The 18793-nt window shown below is 44.6% G+C and overlaps 2 protein-coding genes across 20 annotated transcripts in view; one reads left to right on the top strand and one right to left on the bottom strand.

Annotated features, from left to right (window-relative positions):
• PARP6 (poly(ADP-ribose) polymerase family member 6) overlaps positions 1 to 4844 on the top strand; it is a 32543-nt gene extending 27699 nt beyond the window's left edge. For 7 of the 9 annotated variants that reach the window (XM_039339488.1, XM_039339487.1, XM_039339485.1 and 4 more), the window contains 4 exons: positions 2870 to 2949; positions 3788 to 3851; positions 4369 to 4453; positions 4667 to 4844. In XM_039339488.1, coding sequence (XP_039195422.1) covers positions 2870 to 2949; positions 3788 to 3851; positions 4369 to 4453; positions 4667 to 4769 — 332 coding nt within the window. In that variant the 3' untranslated portion in view covers positions 4770 to 4844. Of the gene's footprint in view, positions 1 to 2869; positions 2950 to 3787; positions 3852 to 4368; positions 4454 to 4666 lie in introns of those variants that run through there. The other 2 variants (XR_005556256.1, XR_005556255.1) reach the window with 1 other exon arrangement.
• Positions 4845 to 7075: 2231 nt separating this feature from the next.
• The window catches only part of CELF6 (CUGBP Elav-like family member 6), a 139204-nt gene continuing 127486 nt past the window's right edge, over positions 7076 to 18793 (bottom strand). For 10 of the 11 annotated variants that reach the window (XR_005556254.1, XM_039339473.1, XM_039339472.1 and 7 more), the window contains one exon: positions 15746 to 18439. The gene's annotated coding sequence lies outside the window, so the exon portion shown is untranslated. Of the gene's footprint in view, positions 8950 to 12220; positions 18440 to 18793 lie in introns of those variants that run through there. The other variant, XR_005556253.1, reaches the window with a different exon arrangement.

Here is an 18793-nt window from a genome sequence, read left to right as displayed (position 1 = left end):
AAGTAGAGCACCACTTGGACACCATCATCGGCATTGACAGATTCACCATTAGTCAATTGCAAAAGGCGGCCTTACTAGGAACAGCTTCCATCCTGCGACGATATCTGTAATACCACCAAACATCCACATCTGCCTATCCCAGATTCTGGGTAAGGACTCGATAGGTAGACAAAAGTGCCAAATCCAGTCTGAATATCCGGCTGACTGTGCGATGATCAATAATAACAATAATAAAGTTGGAAGGGACCTTGGAGGTCATCTAGTCCAACCCCCTGCTCAGGCAGGAAACCCTATACCAGTGGTGGCGAACCTTTTAGAGACCGAGTGCCCAAATTGCAACCCAAAACCCACTTATTTATTGCAAAGTGCCAGGGCTGCATCAGTATTGTGGTGCACTGGGGGGGGAGCAGGGGGGCGCCTCTGAGTGCCGCCTCTGGCACGCAAAAACCGGGGGTGCAAAAATGGGCCACTATGCTGCAAAGTGCTCTACCACCTCTACTGGAGCTTGCTAGTCGGCTGCTTCGGCAGTGGTGGCCTGATGGACCCGCTGCTGGTGGTGGTGGCGCGCGTGCCAACAGAGAGCTCTGAGTGCCGCCTCTGGCACGCGTGCCATAGGTTCGCCACCACTGCCCTATACCATCTCAGACAAATGGCTGTCCAGTCTCTTCTTAAAAGCTTCCAGTGTTGGAGCATTCACCGCTTCTGGAGGCAGGTTGTTCCACTGGTTAATTGTTCTCACTGTCAGGAAGTTTCTCCTTAGTTCTAGGTTGCTTCTCTCCTTGATTAGTTTCTCCATCCGTTGCTTCTTGTCCTGCCTTCGGGCGCTTTGGAGAAGAGCTTGACTCCCTCTTCTTTGGGGCAGCCCCTGAGATATTGGAAGACTGCTATCATGTCCCTGCTCAGACAGGAAACCCTATACCATTTCAGACAAATGGCTGTCCAATCTCTTCTTTAAAACTTCCAGTGTTGGAGCATTCACAACTTCTGAAGGCAAGGAGTTCCACTGATGAATTGTTCTATGTGCCTCCAAGTCTCCACAGAGACTTATTTTCCAAGGAAGACATGGTTGGCCTTTGGCACTCCCAGGCTTTCTACTTCCTACTGTTTGTATTCTGCTGCCCGCCAGGAGGTTATCTTAGGCCTCCTTAGGTTGATGCCCTACAGAGAGGTTGGGCCCCAGCTCTAATCTCTCCAACCAAGAGAAACACGTTTGGGATGTAGCTAACCAAACAAAACAGGAAGCAAAGTTGGGGTGGACTTCGTGCTTCTTTGTTTATCATCTGATTGATTGATTGATTTTTAAAAAAACAAGGATGAATACAGTCACCTCTTTCATCCAATCAGTTGGCTGGCTCTTTAAGCAGATGGATCAAAATTCAAAAACAGCGAACGTGACAGTGTCACAATGTCCTTTAAATTTTTTTTATTATTATTATTTTTAAAAAAAACACCCTTCATCCTCCAAAGAGTGGAGATCTACAGATAGATGCGTCCCCATTTTGGGGGGGGGGTTCACTGCAAACCGTATCAGGTGGTTCTGGAGTGAGAAGGTGAGGGGAAACCATCCAACGGGCTTGCAGGTGGCAACGTGTTATGCTAGATTAGTTTTAACCTTTTTCTTTTCTTTTGTAGCTGAATGTGTTGATGTGAGCTCAGCTTGTGGATTAGTTTAAGGTTCAATGTATTATGCAAAAGCCTGAACGTGAGTTAATTCGGTAACCGGGTTAAATATACTTTATGAACACCGACTTTTAAGCTTTATTCCTGAGTAGGAATAAAGGAGTAAAGAAGGCAGTTGGGTACCAACCGCACACCAAACGAATGTTTAGACCTTGCCTTCCAAATTGGTGGAGAATGTGAGATGAGCCCTGTTTCTTTTTGATGACCATTTATTAAATTCTGCGTAAGAGTTGGAGGAGGAAGAGGCAGTGCGAGATGTACATTCGGGTTGAATTGTACTGTTACAACTGAGTTGGTTGTATCAGACAAACAAGTTAACAGTCAACAACAGCTCAATTAAGGAACTGCCAAACCGCTCCCATCAAAACTGACAGGGCTAGTCACTAGTCCAGGGGTCTTCAAACGTGGGCCTTTTATGACTTGTGGACTTCAACTCCCAGAATTCCTCAGCCAGGCACATGTGCCTGGCTGAGGAATTCTGGGAGTTGAAGTCCACAAGTCATAAAAGGCCCACGTTTGAAGACCCCTGCAATGTGCCTGGCTGAGGAATTCTGGGAGTTGAAGTCCACAAGTCATAAAAGGCCCACGTTTGAAGACCCCTGCACCAGTATATAAAGTGAGAGCAGTCCCCACATCCTACTAGCACTGATGGTGTTACATAGCTGGGTGATGAAATGTCTGCAAGAAAACCACCAAGCTCAGAGAGCAGCAAGGACCTCTTATTTTAACCCTGAGCTACCAATATCCTCTTCTATCAGTACCCATCCATTGGGAAGCCAGCAACCTAATTGGGCTGCAACCAGCCAACCTCTATGTTCTGAATATGCCTTTGGAGTCTCTGTGGAATACAGAATATAATATCCTTGAGGCTGGTGTTTAGCTTTGCAGTGTGTTAGCTTCGAGCTCATTGTATTTTAATTAAAGGGTTAAAAGAGAGAGAGAGAAAATAGCTTGGCAGGCAGCAAGGAATCTGTTCTGAAGCCACATGTTAGGTCCAGGGTGCTTGACTCACTACTCTGTCGATCTGTAGGATCTCTTTTGATCATGCTTCCTGTTTGCATTATTCCGCCCTCCACAAACCTTTGCATCCGTGACTAAGAGCACCACTCGCTTGTGGGCTAGGAGATCAACCACTCCTGGTCTCTCCCGTGGCTGCTGCTTCTTCTTACCCTCTTTCTTGTCCCCGCAGGGATGGGGAAAGGGCAGCACCGGATGCCTTCCAAGGATGAGCTGGTGCAGAGGTACAACCGGATGAACACAATTCCCCAGGTAACGCTGTGCATGCGTAATGGTTATGCAGGTCTTTGGATCTGCCGTGGACCTGCCCCATTGGGTTTCATAAGCAGATATAGGAGATGACCAGGCTGAGCCGGAAGGAAGGATCAAACGCGTCATCAGTCTTGAGTCCCTTCATGCCCACAAGAGATCTAAGTCCCGTCCACCTTGATTCCCATTGACTCTTATCTACCACCAATTTGCTTTGACCGTTAGTAGCTCAGATTCTTGTAGAGCAGTGGTTCTCAACCTGTGGGTCGGGACCCCATTTGGGGTCGAACGACCATTTCACGGGGGTCGCCAAACAACGCAGTCCACCATTCCCCCCCCTTTTCCTTAGCTGTTCTCCTCCCTTTTATTCTATTGGCTTTTGAAAGCCAATAGAAGAGACTCGCTTGAATAGAGTCTAATTCTATTGGCTTTCCAAAGCCAATGGGAATTGTCCAGGCTGTCTCTGCCCTGCTGAGCCCGCCAAAAGTCCCATTCTGCAAACGGTGCTGCACCAGTTGAGTAGTCCTCGACTTACGACCGGTTGAGTAGTCCTCGACTTACGACATGTTGGGGGTCGCGGCATTAAAAAGGTTGAGAACCACTGTTGTAGGGACTCAAGCTTGCAATCAACCCTTACATTCATTTGATCTGCCTGGATTTCCGGATTTCCCACGCTTGGCAGCAGCTCTCCAAAGGGGGGATCTGTCTTCATGCCCATTTTTTAGGGAGAGAACCTGTGGGGGCTTAGGAACAGAAGCCAAGGAGGGCCAGGGGTGGGGAAATTTGTGGCAAATGCCAAGCAAGATGGGATCTTGATTCTGGATCTCCCCTTTCCTCTCAGACACGATCCATCCAGTCCAGATTCCTACAGAGTCGCAATCTGAACTGCATCGCACTTTGTGAAGGTGAGTGAAAAGATGAGCATTCAGTTGACCTGGTCCGGTTCATTCCCGTGAGATTGTACTCATCATTCCTGTCCACTTCCAACGCCAAGGTCAACCAACTTCCTGGTTTGTGCAAATGCTAATTGGTGGATGATTCACAGAAGGAAAAAGGTGGAAACACCTTGTCTATGGAGATTCTCAGTCATCCAGGTCACGGTGGTTCCAAAGATGCTTTTTCAAAAGGCAACTGGATTTTTCTTGGGTTTTTTTCCCCTTGAAAACATCCAAGAAGCTTCTTCAGATCTTTTCAGGGGAAAAGCCAACATGTTTGGAAAAAGCACTTTTGGGACATCCTCCAGGCTTTGCTGAGTTAATCGGAAGGCCCGGTTCCTCCTGCAGCCCATTTCCATGTTGGCCAGGCTGGTACCCTGGAACCATCCAATCTGGCTGTCTGGCATAACGAGGGGGCAGACTGGTGCAAGCCGTGTCATTTGCTCACCGCTCCGTTGTTGACCCCCCCCCCCTTCTTCCTCTGCAGTGATCACATCAAAGGATCTCCAGAAGCATGGCAACATCTGGGTTTGTCCTGTGTCTGATCACGTCTGCACCCGCTTTTTCTTTGTGTGAGTACGCTCAGTCTCCTTAACAAGGTGGGAGGAGAGACTGCTCTCTCCCTCTCTCTCTCTCTCTCTCTCTCTCTCTCTCTCTCTCTCTCTCTCTCTCTCTCTCTCTCTCCCCCCCCCCCCCCGTGGGAGCTGGATGTGCAGCAGGGGGCTTGATGGGAAGGAGGGGGCATGAAAGAGAGCGTTTCACCCCGGTCTCACCCTTCCTGCCAGGTACGAAGATGGCCAAGTCGGAGACGCCAACATCAATACTCAGGACCCAAAAATTCAGAAGGAGATCATGCGTGTAATTGGCACTCAGGTCTATACAAACTGAGGGGTGGAGGAGCTCTTCCCTTCAGACTGGGCTGGCGCTGCCCCCCTGGGGCAGGAAAGGGACCGTTGTTGGAGACCATACATGGACTCTGCCCGGCTGAAGACAGACCCACCGGAGGGAGCGACCGCTGTCAACGTCTGGACCGCGGATGCCAGGGGGGACCTCTCTGGAGGGGGCGCAGCAGCTCCACCCTGCCCATCCGTAGAGTTGAGTGGGTGGACTTGGACCAATTCCTGTGAACGGTTGGAATGGTTGAGTTTGCATGCCCACGTTTTCGACGACGGCATTTTTAACCGTGAAAACGAGCAAAAACAAAAACACCCCCCCCCCAGACACACAATGAAACAGAGAGCCCCAGAGAGAGAGAACGTGTGCGTGCAAGCAAGCGGTTTTAGCTTATTAAAATTCTCTTTGGAAAAAAAAAACAAAACAGCTCTCGTGTCCCTGTGAGGTCTTTTTTTCAAAACCAGCCGTCACATGTTGCGTTTTCCCCTCTTGTTTGTGCAGGACGGGCGGTGCGCTTTCCTTTGCACACCTTTTCTCCATTTGTGTGCATGGGATTAGGTGTCTTTTTTTGTTTGTTTGTTTGTTTGTTGCGATTACACTTTCAGACCTTTGGGTCCTTTGTGGAACAATCTGGTTTCAATTCGGAGTAGGATTTAAGATGTGCCAGTTTTTGGATGGCTGTTATTCTCCTCCTCTCCCAGACTATGTAAAGAAAGGACTCTATTCACATATATTCCCCCTACGGAAATATTATTTCCCTGGTCTGGGGAATCCATTGTTGGGGTACCCAAGGCCACATTTAACCATTTTTGTGTCAGGTTAGAGCAGTGGTTCTCAACCTTTTTAATGCTGCGACCCCCAACCAGTCGTAAGTCAAGGACTACTCAGCCGGCCGTAAGTTGAGGACTACTCAACTGGTGCAGCACCGTTTGCAGAATGGGACTTTTGGCGGGCTCAGCAAGGCAGAGACAGCCTGGACAATTCCTATTGGCTTTTGAAAGCCAATAGAATTAGATTCTATTCAAGAGAGTCTCTTCTATTGGCTTTCAAAAGCCAATATAATAAAAGGGAGGAGCACAGCTAAGGAAAAGGGGGGAAAAAATGGCGGACTGCGTTGTTTGGTGACCCCCGTGAAATGGTCGTTCGACCCCAAATGGGGTCCCGCCCCACGGGTTGAGAACCACTGGGTTAGAGGGAGGAAGGAGTGGCTGTATCACATATATTGATGGACATCAGCTTTGGAGGTGGAAATCTGTTGTTGCTCTTGGACTGGACTGTGCTTGAGTTTTGATTGATTCCTTGCTGCAGAGAAACACAAGTTGAGTTTTAGCCAACATGATCTGAAGAGTTCTTTGTGGCTGCAGGTTGTCCACTTCTGGACCAGGAGAAGATGCAGTTAAGGTCACTGTCCTCTTGCCACCCGGATCATCCCTGTCTCGGTTTCCGTTGCCTGCTGTGTTGTGTGCTGTCTTAGGAAGGGCCAGTAGGAAAGAAGGTCAAGAATGAAGAGGAGATAAAATAGGATTTTATCTGAAAAACGTTACGTTAGGAATTTGGGGGCAGGAATCTGCCATCCAGTCCTCATAACTATCAACCGAGCAAAAAATAAGGGACAGGGTTGATGTCAAGCACAAGAGGTTCAAGACCAGTGTTCCTCAAGGTTGGCAACTTTAGGACGAATGGACCTCAATTCCTAGGATGCTGGCTGAAGAATTCTGGGAAGTCCACCCATCTTAAAAGTGGGTAAGGTTGAGGAACTTTGGTCTAAACAACATGTCATATGGGAGAGCTACTACTGTTCCAAACGTTTGCTCAGCAGGCTTATCAGATAACAATATCTAGGAATGGATCTTTCTTCTTTCCTGGGTTCTGAGTAAGCTTCTACTTACAAGGAGGTGCATTTCGGATTCCTACTACCTGGTCGTAGAGTGAGCCCTCATCTGCTGATTTCCTTTGGGGCTGGGAATGTTTCTGTCTTGGACTCAAAACAAAGAGCTTTAATAGACAAATGGTCAGCCCTGCAGCTATATCTTCTGAACATTTAGAACTGAAACATGTTTATGGTTCTGGGGAGCCAGGAAGTACCTGTGTCTCAAGATCCAAGTTAAGCTTTGCTGAGGAATTTCCCAGAGACTGGACAGGAAGCATAACCAGGAGCCAACGGAGGTTTTGGGGGCTCTTCCGCCCAGCAAGAATACAAGGGCACGGTGAAGTGGACTAGTTAAATAAAGTGGTAGCCTGTTTCCAAAGAGTGGAGAAGTTTTGGAGAGAACTCCTGAAGAAGAGACTCACGCAAACAATCCGGTCAAATTCCCACTGGACTGTGCTTTATTTTCAGTCTAAGCAGAATATCATTTTAAACTACAGAGCTACAGAGATCACAACGCCCATTTTGTCTGTCTTTTATTATACTACAAGGAAATCATAAGAAAGACCAATCAAAAGAATCGTATAATCCACTGGAATGCCAAAAAAGTGCTCCCCACTATTGGGGAGGCAGTGTTCCTTTTTGAAAGATGGAAACCAAAAGCCCACGAGTGTGTGTTTTGTGTGCATGGGAATGGGAAATGGATGGAGATGGCCTAAAGCTCCTTTTCCCAAATTCAGGAGGGGAACAGGGTTAAAAAAAGAGAGAGACTAAGATTGGGAGCGTGGCTATTCAGAGAGCCAAACTGAGCACAAACCATCATTGTATGTGGGCCTTCAGTGACATCAACTTGGCTATCCGGGATGAGAATGCTGTAGCCAAAGATCTTACTTAAAACGAGTAACCAACTGAGGAGGAAAATCTCATTAATTGGTCCAACAGTAGACTTTGGATGATGAAGACCCTAATTTGGCTGTTCATCAATCCTCATTTAATTCAGATTTCCCCATCCTGGAGATACTTGGGATTTCTATCAGCCTCTAAGCAGGTACCCCATTGGAGAATGATGACTGAAATTTCCATTTTCTTTAGCTTCATTCTTACCATGCCAAAACTTCCCCACTTCCCACATAATTCACCCGCATCTTAAATTTTAGGAAGTGGGGAATAGTTGTCGACTTCTTCCTGCTGCTGACATTTTTAAGTCTTAGTGGGGCTGAAAGAAAACAACACAGTTACGAAGAAGGTGAAGAGGAGCATGAGACTCGGATAATGAGCGGGGGGAGGTAATTTTTATTGAAATCCCGTGTGCCCACCTGAGATGGCAGCTTTCAAATGACCCCGATGGGAAAAAAAAATGCAGAAGGTACAGATTTTCTTAAAAGGTTTTGACTCAGTCATATAACCGCATTTACAACCAAATGTTTCCACTTCCCTGTGCTTGTAGTCTGGACGTGAAATGGATGGAGGGAAAGAACAGAAATACCTTGCATACAGAAAGCCAAATCTACAATTCATACCATGATCTTTATCTAAAGGAACAACAATTGTGGAAAGTTTGTGAAATGGGTCATTTGTCTCAAACAGTCCTTCATGTGAACTGGCCACTTCGATGGAGGTGGTGGCCTTCAAACGTCATCTTAGAAACAGGGATCCCTTTTTACGTGCCTTCTGTTGACGGCCTAAATTCTCGACCTACCAATTTATCATGCTCTGAATGAAAAAGGGGGCACCCTTCCCTCCTTACAGGTGCATAGACACAGGGGTGAGTTGGTCACTGCTACATCCACCATCAATTTGGTTATCAAGAAAGGTTACAATTACTGTCTACTTGGCATAGACCTCATCCCTGGCTCCTCATGCCTTCAAGGGTGGCCAAGAGGATTCCCAACCAAGGATGACGTTTCAAGGGCAGGGGGCATCGTAGGCCTTGACCCATCGCCTAAGCAAAAGCCGGAGGAAAGGGAGAAGATTTCTGAGAATCTCAGAATGTTTTCTGAGAATAATGTAGAAAAACATTTGCCAACTGCAAGTTCTCATTCCAGGTGGCCTCTCCCACATGTTGCAGAGACACTTGGGGGTTCTACATATTCCCAGGAAAAAAAACCTGGGTAGGTCAACTCCTCTTACATCAGGATAGACATACTTAACAGTAGAAGCATTAATGTCTGCTCTCTTGGAATGATTTAACAAACAAGTGCATTTCAGATCTGGTTTACTACCTAGCGTAGGGAAAATGGATCTCTGGAGAGCTTTAATCTTCGATCCGAAAGTTCTTTAATTCCAGATATATGGAGGAGGTCTGTACTGAAGAAACGAGAAAGGAAGATTTAATTTTATGGCACTGTGTTTGATGATAGGTATTGAGCAAAGTACGTTTTAATAGACCTACTATTTAAGGGGCAAGGGCCGGTTCTGCTGGAATTCAGAGGGATCTGTACAAGGAAATCCTATTGATCGCATCTGAATTCACGGCCTAGACTATCCCCCTCACGTTCCAAAATATTTGTTTTAAGGGATAATTCCTTTACAGTAATCCCTTATAAAATAAAAATAAAATAAAATAAAAATCTTAAAGTCACCTTCTTCAAAACCTCTATGCTTTCTACAAAACGATGAGTAACAAAAATCTTCAGCAAGGACTTGGCTACATGAAAAAAGGATGGTTCTGTATCAGAGGTAGCTTTGCAGTTAGACCCACTGCCCAACTCTGTGTCCCATCTAATGTCTAGACCATAATAGCAAAAACATAGCCCTTAAAAGATGTCAGCGGTTTGTGCTTTATGGCAATAGCGGGCGACCATTTTTGGTGGGATGTGTCTGCGCCTTGAGTTCTCCTTCCGGTGGAGTTTGGATCATGATCCAGCTGATCCAGTCAGCTGTTAGTCTGGGCAGGAAGAGGGGAACCCACATATATTGTTGCAGAAGAGAACCCACGAGTCTTGATGCCACAGGAGTGCCCGACTTTCAGGTGCTGCAAAAATGGCCCAGCTTTTTTGTTTTGAAAAAGTCTTTGAAGCAAAGCTTGGAAATCAATACTTACAACAGGATCTGCACCTCCATTTCCTTTCACCCTTTCCTCAATCTGGTTGCGGGATGATGGAAAGTAAAACTTGGAGACAGAATCCATAGAGAAGCCCCTCCCTCTTTTGAATTGAGGGCCAATCTATGACTTTGCCTCCTTCCAGAGAGAGCTAACCCCTCCATTAACCCTTTCTCCTCTTTCCCAGGACACAGCTAACCCCACCTCCCCATGTCCACCAGCACCACAGACCCACATTTGACCAGGTTGTGCTGCACACACAGAATATAGTGCCACTGGCCCAGTTCCCCTGTTGTGTGCTTTGCAACGCTTTAGAAGGTGTCGAGCTGAAATGAAGCTTTATATTGCAATTTGGTGGCTGCGATTCTTATGGTTTAGCATTTAACAAAAACTAAAATAAGGGGGTGGAGGCCACCTCTGACCCACACATTCATCACTCACTCAGGAGTTATGGACACTGGGGGTTCAGCATATGAAAACAGTAGCCAAAAGAGAAGATAGCATTCTCTTAACGTGGGCACTCTTCAGATGTGTGGACTTAAATCCCAGAACGTGCAGAGTGGCATAACCACCATTGAAAATTCTGGAATTTGAAGTCAACCCATCTAGATGAGGGGTCTCCCACCATGGCAGCTTTAAGACTTGTGGACTTCAACTCCCAGAAATTCTTGTTTGAGGAATTCTGGGGATTGAAGTCCACAAGTCTTCAAGTTGCCAAGGGTGAAGGCCCCTGATCTAGAGGGTACCTATGTTTAAGAAGGTCCTTAAATTAGAAATAACAAGGAGATACCACAATATGTTATCTTTCTTCCATTTTATATACAGAACTGGACACATTCAGGCTTTGGCACCTTAAGTTGTCTGCCTTCACCTCATACCCTGCAAGGCTGTTCATTTCCACCATCCCTGGACTTCTTTTTCTAAAACTAAAAGGAATGTTATTTACATTAAAAAAAATGCTTTGCTGTAAGGCAAAACTCGGATTCCTTCATTCTGACAAGCCTAGAGAGTTGACAAAATTAGAGGTATCAATCCTTCTCCTTGTCCTTGGTCATCATTGTTAAAGGTATCGAGCAGTGGCAGAGAATAGACACATTTAAAAAAAAAAAACGCAACATTTACAACGGCACAATATGTGCACCCAACATATTCCGCCGATCATTGTTCATCTTTTCCTGTTCAAATATCTGGGAAGAAAAAGAAATGGCTGGCAAAGAAGGGATATTACTGAAAGTGGCATGCATCTTTCTGTGCTTTTAATATCATGAAAAAAAAATGACACATTTCCTTGACAGATTTTTTTTTTCTTAAAAAGCCCTTCAACATTAACCCTCCCAATCTTCCTTGACCTTGGCCAAAAATCAAGTGTGACAACGGACAGATTTTCTTGTACACCCCTGGTACCCCTTACAGTGGCCTATGCCACGAGAGTAACAAACATTGGCCATAAATCTAATTTACAGATTTATAGACAACATTGTCTTCTTTTTGTGAATGTATCTGGAAAACTGGAGAGTGGAACCTGGATGTTTTTTGACAGCTGGCCTTGAAAGAAGCTTCTCTAGCCTCCCTTGTCTATGATTATTTAGCTTTCCTACCAGATTCCTTACCAGCGTAACAATAGGCTGGGTTGCTATTTAGGTGCAGGGATGGCAAGATGGATGATGATATTGACAAGACTGAAATGCTAAGAAGAGTTTGTGTGGAACAACTTCCCTTTCCTCGTAGTGTGTTCCCCTCTTGACTGTCTCTAAAGTTGGGAAAGCATCAGCAGGGGCTTCTGAGTATTGCAACCCACATTTGGAATACTGCATCCAATTCTAATTGTCACAATACAAAAAGATATTGAGATTTCAGAAAGAGTGCACAGAAACTCAACAAAAACTCTAGAAAGAGCACAGAGAAGAAAGAGCAACAAAGATGATCAGGGGACTGGAGGCAAAAACATATAAGGAACGGTTGCTGGAATTGGGTATGTCTAGTTTAATGAAGAGAAGGACAAGGGGGGGACATGATAGCAGTGTTCCAATATCTCAGGGGCTGCCACAAAGAAGAGGAAGTCAACTTATTCTCCAAAGCGGCTGAAGGCAGGACAAGAAGCAACGGATGGAAACTAATCAAGGAGAGAACCAACCTAGAACTAAGGAGAAATTTCCTGACAGTGAGGACAATTAATCAGTGAAACAACCTGCCTCCAGAAGTTGTGGATGCTCCAACACTGGAAGTTTTAAAGAAGAGACTGGACAACCATTTGTCTGTAATGCTATAGGCCAGGGTTTCCTACCTGAGCAGGGGGTTGGACTGGAATATCTCCAACTCTATTATGATTATTATGATTAGGGCTCTGGAGGCTAAACCACATGATGAACAATTGAAGGGTGATATGATTGCAGTCTTGAGGGACTGTCACTGAGAAGTGGTCAATCTATTCTCCAAAGCACCAGTGGGCAGGACAAGCAGCAATGGATGGAGAGATCTTAAAAATAAGGAGACATTTCCTGACAGCGAGAGCAATTGATCAGTGGAACGGCTTACCTCCCAAAGTTGTGGATGGTTCCTTGTTGGGGGTTTTCAAAAAGAGACTGGACAGCCATTTGTCTAGAATGATATAGGGTCTCTTGCTTGAGCAGAGGATTGGACTAGAGCACCTCCAAGGTCTCCTCCAACCTTCAGATTCTATGTTCTATACCTCTGTAGAAACAATCATGGAGAGGGAGCAATGAACACTCTCTGAAGCCATAAACATGGAGCTTAGCAGGGTTTATCACCCTTAGATGAACTGGGTTAGAGAAGAAAGAGGAAGAACGTGTCCTTCAATGGTCAGGTGGCTGGTTCAAAAGAAGATTGAGAAACACTGGCCCAGACGCTGAAGAAAGTGAAAGGCACACAGCCTTTAAGAGCTCCCGTGAATCTCCTGGCATTAATAAAAGATCTCAGATCTTTGGCCTGATCCACAAGGGCTGAAAGGAGAAGAAAAATGTCTCAATGAATATCTTCTTCCACATCTTGACCTTACGATGAAGATAGGCAAGGAATGTTTTTCACGAGGGTTGCCCATTGTCTTTTCCACACTGCCTGAGCTCCTATGTGAATAAAAGATTTTTGACGTTGATTAAATGAACCAGAAAGAGACCTTCAAACCCAGATGCTGGCTTCCTTGCTCGCGACCTACTGTTTGGGTGGTGAAAGAACGCTTTGGAAATGAAACCTCTCCTTTCATGAGCAGAAATGGGGTCCTGCTGTTATAGTCGCAAACTGAAGGTGGAGGTTGAAGGAAGAAGCCGAGAGATGTATTCAGATGATGCGTCCACCCCTTTCCTACAGAACGATTTTCCTACCGTGTGGAGTTCTTGGTGCTCTCTGAACTCAGTTGTTTGCTTGCAGATGTTTCATTACCTAACTATTGCCTACTATTTAGAAGTGGGGAATGGATTAAAACCGCTAGGAAAGGGTCCAAATGAACACCCCAAATCCCTAATCTACTGCCAGCTATCTATGCTAAATTTCTGTCATTACTCCAAGCATCCTTCCTCAAGTCAAGTGTCCAGGGCTTGTCAACAAAAAACGCAAGGAGAGTTGCTTCAGTTGAAAGGGTCTTGCAGATTAGTCCTCGTAGGACTTCTTCAAGGTAGACAGAATCAGTCATAGGCAAACAAAGCCCCATAGCTTAGCTTTCTTTAGCCTGATGGTTGGCTATGGATTCTGGCAACTTTCACCAGCTTTGGGGAAGCTACCTCAAGAAATGATGGAGAACAGCAGATGTATAACATAAAACAACCGCATTGGCTTTGTTCTCGGTCCAAACTAAAGTCCAGCCAGCTGTTAGTTCCAGGCAACTGTGCCAATCCAGCAGTTTTCAAAGTTGAGTTTCTCAGGTAGCTTATAGCCTTCCAGTGGCTCAACCTGGCATCCCATCCCATCCATTTTTTTTAACCTACAAATTTCCCATGAATCTTAGCAAACTCTTCCCCAAAATTGAACCTCTCCCCCTCAACATGAGACCTGGTTCTCTTCAGTATCTCTGAAGGAAAGCTACCTATAGATCCTGGCCATTCAAAAGTTGCCCTGTCCTGGCGCAGAGGATCCCAAGAACCGAGCCGTTATGGAGATCCTGCTGCAAGCAGATCCCACAGTTCTTATTTTTACACAGTCACACGGCCTGGTTTTCAAAGTAGGCTTGAGAAGAAACAGCACCATTCATACACGGGGCTTCAGCTTTATGTCTGACTTCTCATTCTTCGTTGCCAGTGGAAAAAAGAATTGTATTTCAGCCATTTACCCTGCCATGAATAAATAGACTATCATATGCCACGCCCCACCACAAAACATTTGCCGTGCATGTGTATTTTTGTGAGTGCACATATGGGTGCGTCGTGGGGTGTGTGTGTGTGTGGTGTGTGTGTGTGCCATTTCTTTTTCTTTTACTCTTAGAAAAAAGTCCACTTTCACAAGATCACTAAAATCGATTGTCGTTTTCCCCCATTTTGATTCTTTTTTTTTTTTGCTTTGTTTTCATTTGTTTTGAATGGGGGGGGGCTCTTCTATGTTCAATGCTAAATCACGCTACAAAAAAGCATTCTGTTCTAAAACCATGTTAACAATGAAGCACGAAAAGTTTAAAAAGCAGGAAAAAAAGAGAGGGAAGAAAAGGAAAAAAAAAAATGAGAGAAGAATTCGAAGAAGTCCAGTGGCCGAGTGACCGCATTGGGGGACATGAATCATGAAGGACAGATAACCTCCAGATCCTTCATGAATCTTAACTGTCTTTCATTCTTATTTGGCACTTCCTTAATTGAATTCCCCTTCCCTCCCTCCTTCCCACCTTTCCCCTGACCTCATCCTCTCCAGCAGATTCTAGAAAGCAATATTAAATTTGGCTGCAATCATACCAGTGCAACAAGAGACACAGAGATAAGGTTCTACAAAGGCAACGGATTTGCTGGCCTCTTCCTCTCCCGTCTACAATCAACCTATACCGAGTGATGATCCAATGGAAAAAAAACAAGGCTTGTGTCTTTCCAATATGTCTGTTGAAGACTCTCCTGTGCAAAGCCAGAGCTCACGCCGTGAAGCAGTGTTTCTCAACCTTGACAATTTTAAGACATGTGGACTTCAACTCCCAGAATTCCACAGCCAGCATTGCTGGCTATGGAATTCTGGGAGTTGCAGTCCACATGCCTTAAAATTGTCAAGGTTGAGAAACACTGCCGTGAAGATTAGATAGGAGATGCTTTTCTAAAAGATCACCGAAAGCTTTTCTTGGAGCCAAGTCCAGCATGGTAGAACTTCTCCATCACCCACCAGGAATTTAGGAGTTATAGTTTCAGGGTGAGGGGAGATAAGGTGCTCATTCAGAAATGAAAGACGTTGCCTTTTTACATCCAGGTTTCTCTTTCTGGATTGGCTGAGCATGGCCATGGGGAGGAGATGGCCCTCTGGAGCTGTTAAGTGGTCCAAGGGAGAGGGTGGTGGAACTGACAGGAGTTCATTGTCACTCTGGTGTATTGTCTTTCGTGGAAGCCTCTACTAGATTGACCCTTACAAATGGCTACTTAGCTCCAGGGATCAGAACTGCCTTCCAGGTGTTCAGAACTGTCTTTCATATGTAGGATAAAAAGGAAATGTATGCATCCATTTATGCATGTGTTTACACACATACACATATACATACATAGACACCATGAAGGCGTTATTTTAATATCGTCCTTGATTTTGTTTTGTGATGGATGAATACAGCTTCCTTTCTCTTTTAGACATTTTGAGCGTTTAAAACCAAGTTTAGCCCCTTGAAATACGGTTTGGAAAAGCTTCTTCCATACCTTCAGTGGCTCTACAGAACTCAAAAGCTTGTTCTATGGGGGGGGGGTGTTGGGGTTAGATTCAATGAAAAATATGATTACTGGGAGTAGGGAAAGATGCATCCCCAATCTACCAGCTGCCCCTTCAGTCAAAAAAGACTGAAAAGTTATTCAAAAAGTTGGCTTGGGCTTAAAGACAGATATGAAATGTACTCTCCATCATTTTGACTTCAGTTGATTGGGAGAGAACAGGTCGCATTTATTTTTTTTTTCTGGCAAATCATGCAATGAACATGTATGTTTTCTAAGAGTACACTGGCTAATGACCACTCAAAACTAGTGATATAGAGTTATCTGTGGCCAGATGTTATCCATCTGTGGGCTTTCATTGATTCACCCTGAATTTCGGTTAGATTTTTTTTTTTACATAGATAATAGATAATTTCCAGAGGGATTGGGTATTAATGCATTAAGGCAGTTTCTGGAGTCTAAACCCTTTTTAATTTTTTTGGGGGGGATGGAGGTGGGAGAGGATACTAAAGTGAATTGAAAAGCAAGATACGTTATACATTTAAAATAAGTTAGTCTTGGGGGTTATGTTCAATCTATACCCCTGGTTTTCTTTCTGAAATATGGGGCAACCAGAAGACCTCAAACACAGAGTAAGGATGCAATTTTGCACATGCTTACTTAAGAGTAAGTTGCATTAATCTGGGCAAGGAGGAATTCTGAATAAAGGAACAGGTTGGGGTTTTTTTCCAGTGAGACAAAACAAAAAACGTTCCGGGTTTAATTCTAAGCAGCTCTTACAATGGAGAGGAAAAACCTGTCTCTAAATCAGTGGTTTTTAAATGGTTTGATCCAATAATTCCTTTCTCTAGTCTTGAATAATATAATGATCTCCACACACAACCCCCCCCAAAGACTCTCTTGTTTTACACAAGTGTAAAAGAACAATCCTAAAACGCAACTCTATCCTAAAATGGAACTCAACTCACAAAGAAGCAATTTGCAAATTGCTCCATTATCCCAGGATAGGCCCAAAGTAACCCTTTGGGGTAAATACCCCCAGTTAAAGAACTACTGCTCTAAATCCCAGGCAGCTGTTCCTGATCCATGGACATTGGGGTCCAAAGTCCCCAGGCTCTTCTGCCATTCCTTAAAGTTTTGGGCTCATCCTCCGAAGACCTCCAGAATTTGGCCTCAAAGTTTCACAATGAATGGCCAAAGAACGTTCTGAAGTACGTGGGAAATAAACACATCTGAACGTAACTTAAATCAAATTTAGTTTTTGCTCTGGATAAATTCTGCCTATTTTTAGGAGCAGGGTCTCTCCTGCGCAACCCAAGGGGGGTCTTTTGAGTCTCAAATAGGGCAGCCACAGTGGGGATAGGCTGAGCCACAAGATCTAACAGTCTACAGAAGGGCCACTGCTGATGTTCACGTTAGTTCTGTGTATCTTCTGGCACTGATCAAATATTCCTTTTCAACACGGGAGATGTAGATCAGGGGCAGACATCCTGTTCTTCTCTCCTTCCCCAACAATTTTATTTTTTTGAAAACTAAGCCTCTATCCAGGGGGGAAGAGAGAGCACAAATTGCTACTGGGATAAATAGTTCTCCCCCCCCAAAAAAAACTCCCACCCGCACCTCAGTTTTGCTCCTTGAAACCCTACAGCATTCAATGCAGTCACAAAGCCACCAGCCTTAAGCCAGGTTGTTCCCGAAGCGACTTCTGCGTTGATGCTGACATCCTTCTCTTCGAGACGACTTTGTAGCTTGGATTTGAAGCGGTTATTTTCTTGCTTGCTTGCTTGCTTGCTTCTTTTTTTTTAAACCTCTTTGAGTTTTTTTTTCTTTTGTTTTTTAAATTAATTAATTTATATATATATATATATTTATATTTATATATATATTAAAAAAAGCAATAGTCCTTTGGTCCCTAAACTCTAAGGAATGATATGACTTTGAAAGAAGTTAATCCAATCTCCCAGGACTGGGGCAAAAACCTGTGACCTCACTCAATCCATGGGAAAAAAGATATATAGACCTATTTATATATATCTCTCTCTCTTCTGTTAGGTTCAACATCCTCTTAGTTAACTGATTTTCTCTCTCTCTCTTTTTTTTTTCTCTTCCCAAACAGACGTGGAGAAAAACAATTTTCCTTTTTTTCTTTTTTCTTTCTTCATTCCCCTTTGAAAACAAAAGCGTTTCCCTGGTCCAAACCCATCAGCTTTGGTTTAGGCCTTTTGCTCCCTCCCTCCCGCTTCTGAATCTTGAAAATCAGACAAATGCTTTGGAGACAAGCTGATCCCGGTTGCAAGTGTCACACCCACAACCTTTTCTCTCACAAAGTCCCACCCTTCTGCTGCGAAGGATGCTTGTTTTTTTTTGTCTCCCCCCCTTCCTCCTCCTCCTCCTCCTCATTATTATTATTATTATTATTTTCCAAAAGAAAGAAAAGTCTTCTACACCGGCCCCGTTCCCGTCCATGGAGTTTCAAGTCGGCAAAGAGCATCATCGCCTCTTTCCCTCAGTTCCAAGTTTTGGCCACAACCACCTTCTTGGGTTTTGTTTTTTGTTTGTTTTTGTTTGTTTGTTTGTTTTCTTGCCTTAAAGAGACCAAAATCATCATCATCATCATCATCGTCATCATCAAAAAAAAAAAAAAGCCAAAATGAAAAAAGAAAACCGAGTCCCAACCGATTTGAAAAATTTTAAAAGGAGGGGCAAAAAAAATAAATAATAAAAAGTAAAATAAAAAAAAGAGAGAGAAAAAAAATAGAACGAAACGAGCTCTTTCTTTTCCCCAGCACCTCTGCTTCGCCTCTGCGTTGACCTCTTTTGATCGCTTCCTTTTTCCGCCGTGATATGTTGCAAAGAAAGTTAACAAGTTCTGGAAACGGCACATGGGACAAGGGGAATACTCTTCGTATGCCGCGTGGCATCCAATCTGCAAGACAGAGGGAGACGGTGAAGGAAGGTGAAAAGAGGGACCCGCCTTGTCCGTTGAGGAACCTCTTCTGACTGAAGGCCTCCAAAATTCCCGGTGGGAGGAATCGTGTCCTACTCGGGGCTCCCCCAAAGGGCAACAGCATTCAATGTCTGACCCAAGAAAAGCTGAAGTCTGAAGTCTGGCTGGTCTCTGGAACAGGGTTTCTCAGCTAGGACCACTTTTAAGACATCTCCCAGAATTCTCCAGTCAGCCATGCTGAAGTTGGACATCCACTCGTCTTAAAGTTGCCCCGGTTGAGAAATACTGTGCTATTGGAAATGCATGGACTTCAACTCCCAGAAATGGGCTTCA

The sequence above is a fragment of the Crotalus tigris genome, unplaced genomic scaffold, assembly GCF_016545835.1.
Source record: "Crotalus tigris isolate CLP2741 ecotype Arizona unplaced genomic scaffold, ASM1654583v1 scf7180000017735.2152567, whole genome shotgun sequence".
In the NCBI taxonomy this organism is placed as follows: Eukaryota; Metazoa; Chordata; class Lepidosauria; order Squamata; family Viperidae; genus Crotalus; species Crotalus tigris.
The sequence above is the reverse complement of the archived record's forward strand: the minus strand, read 5'-3'. Positions and strand labels throughout refer to the sequence as shown.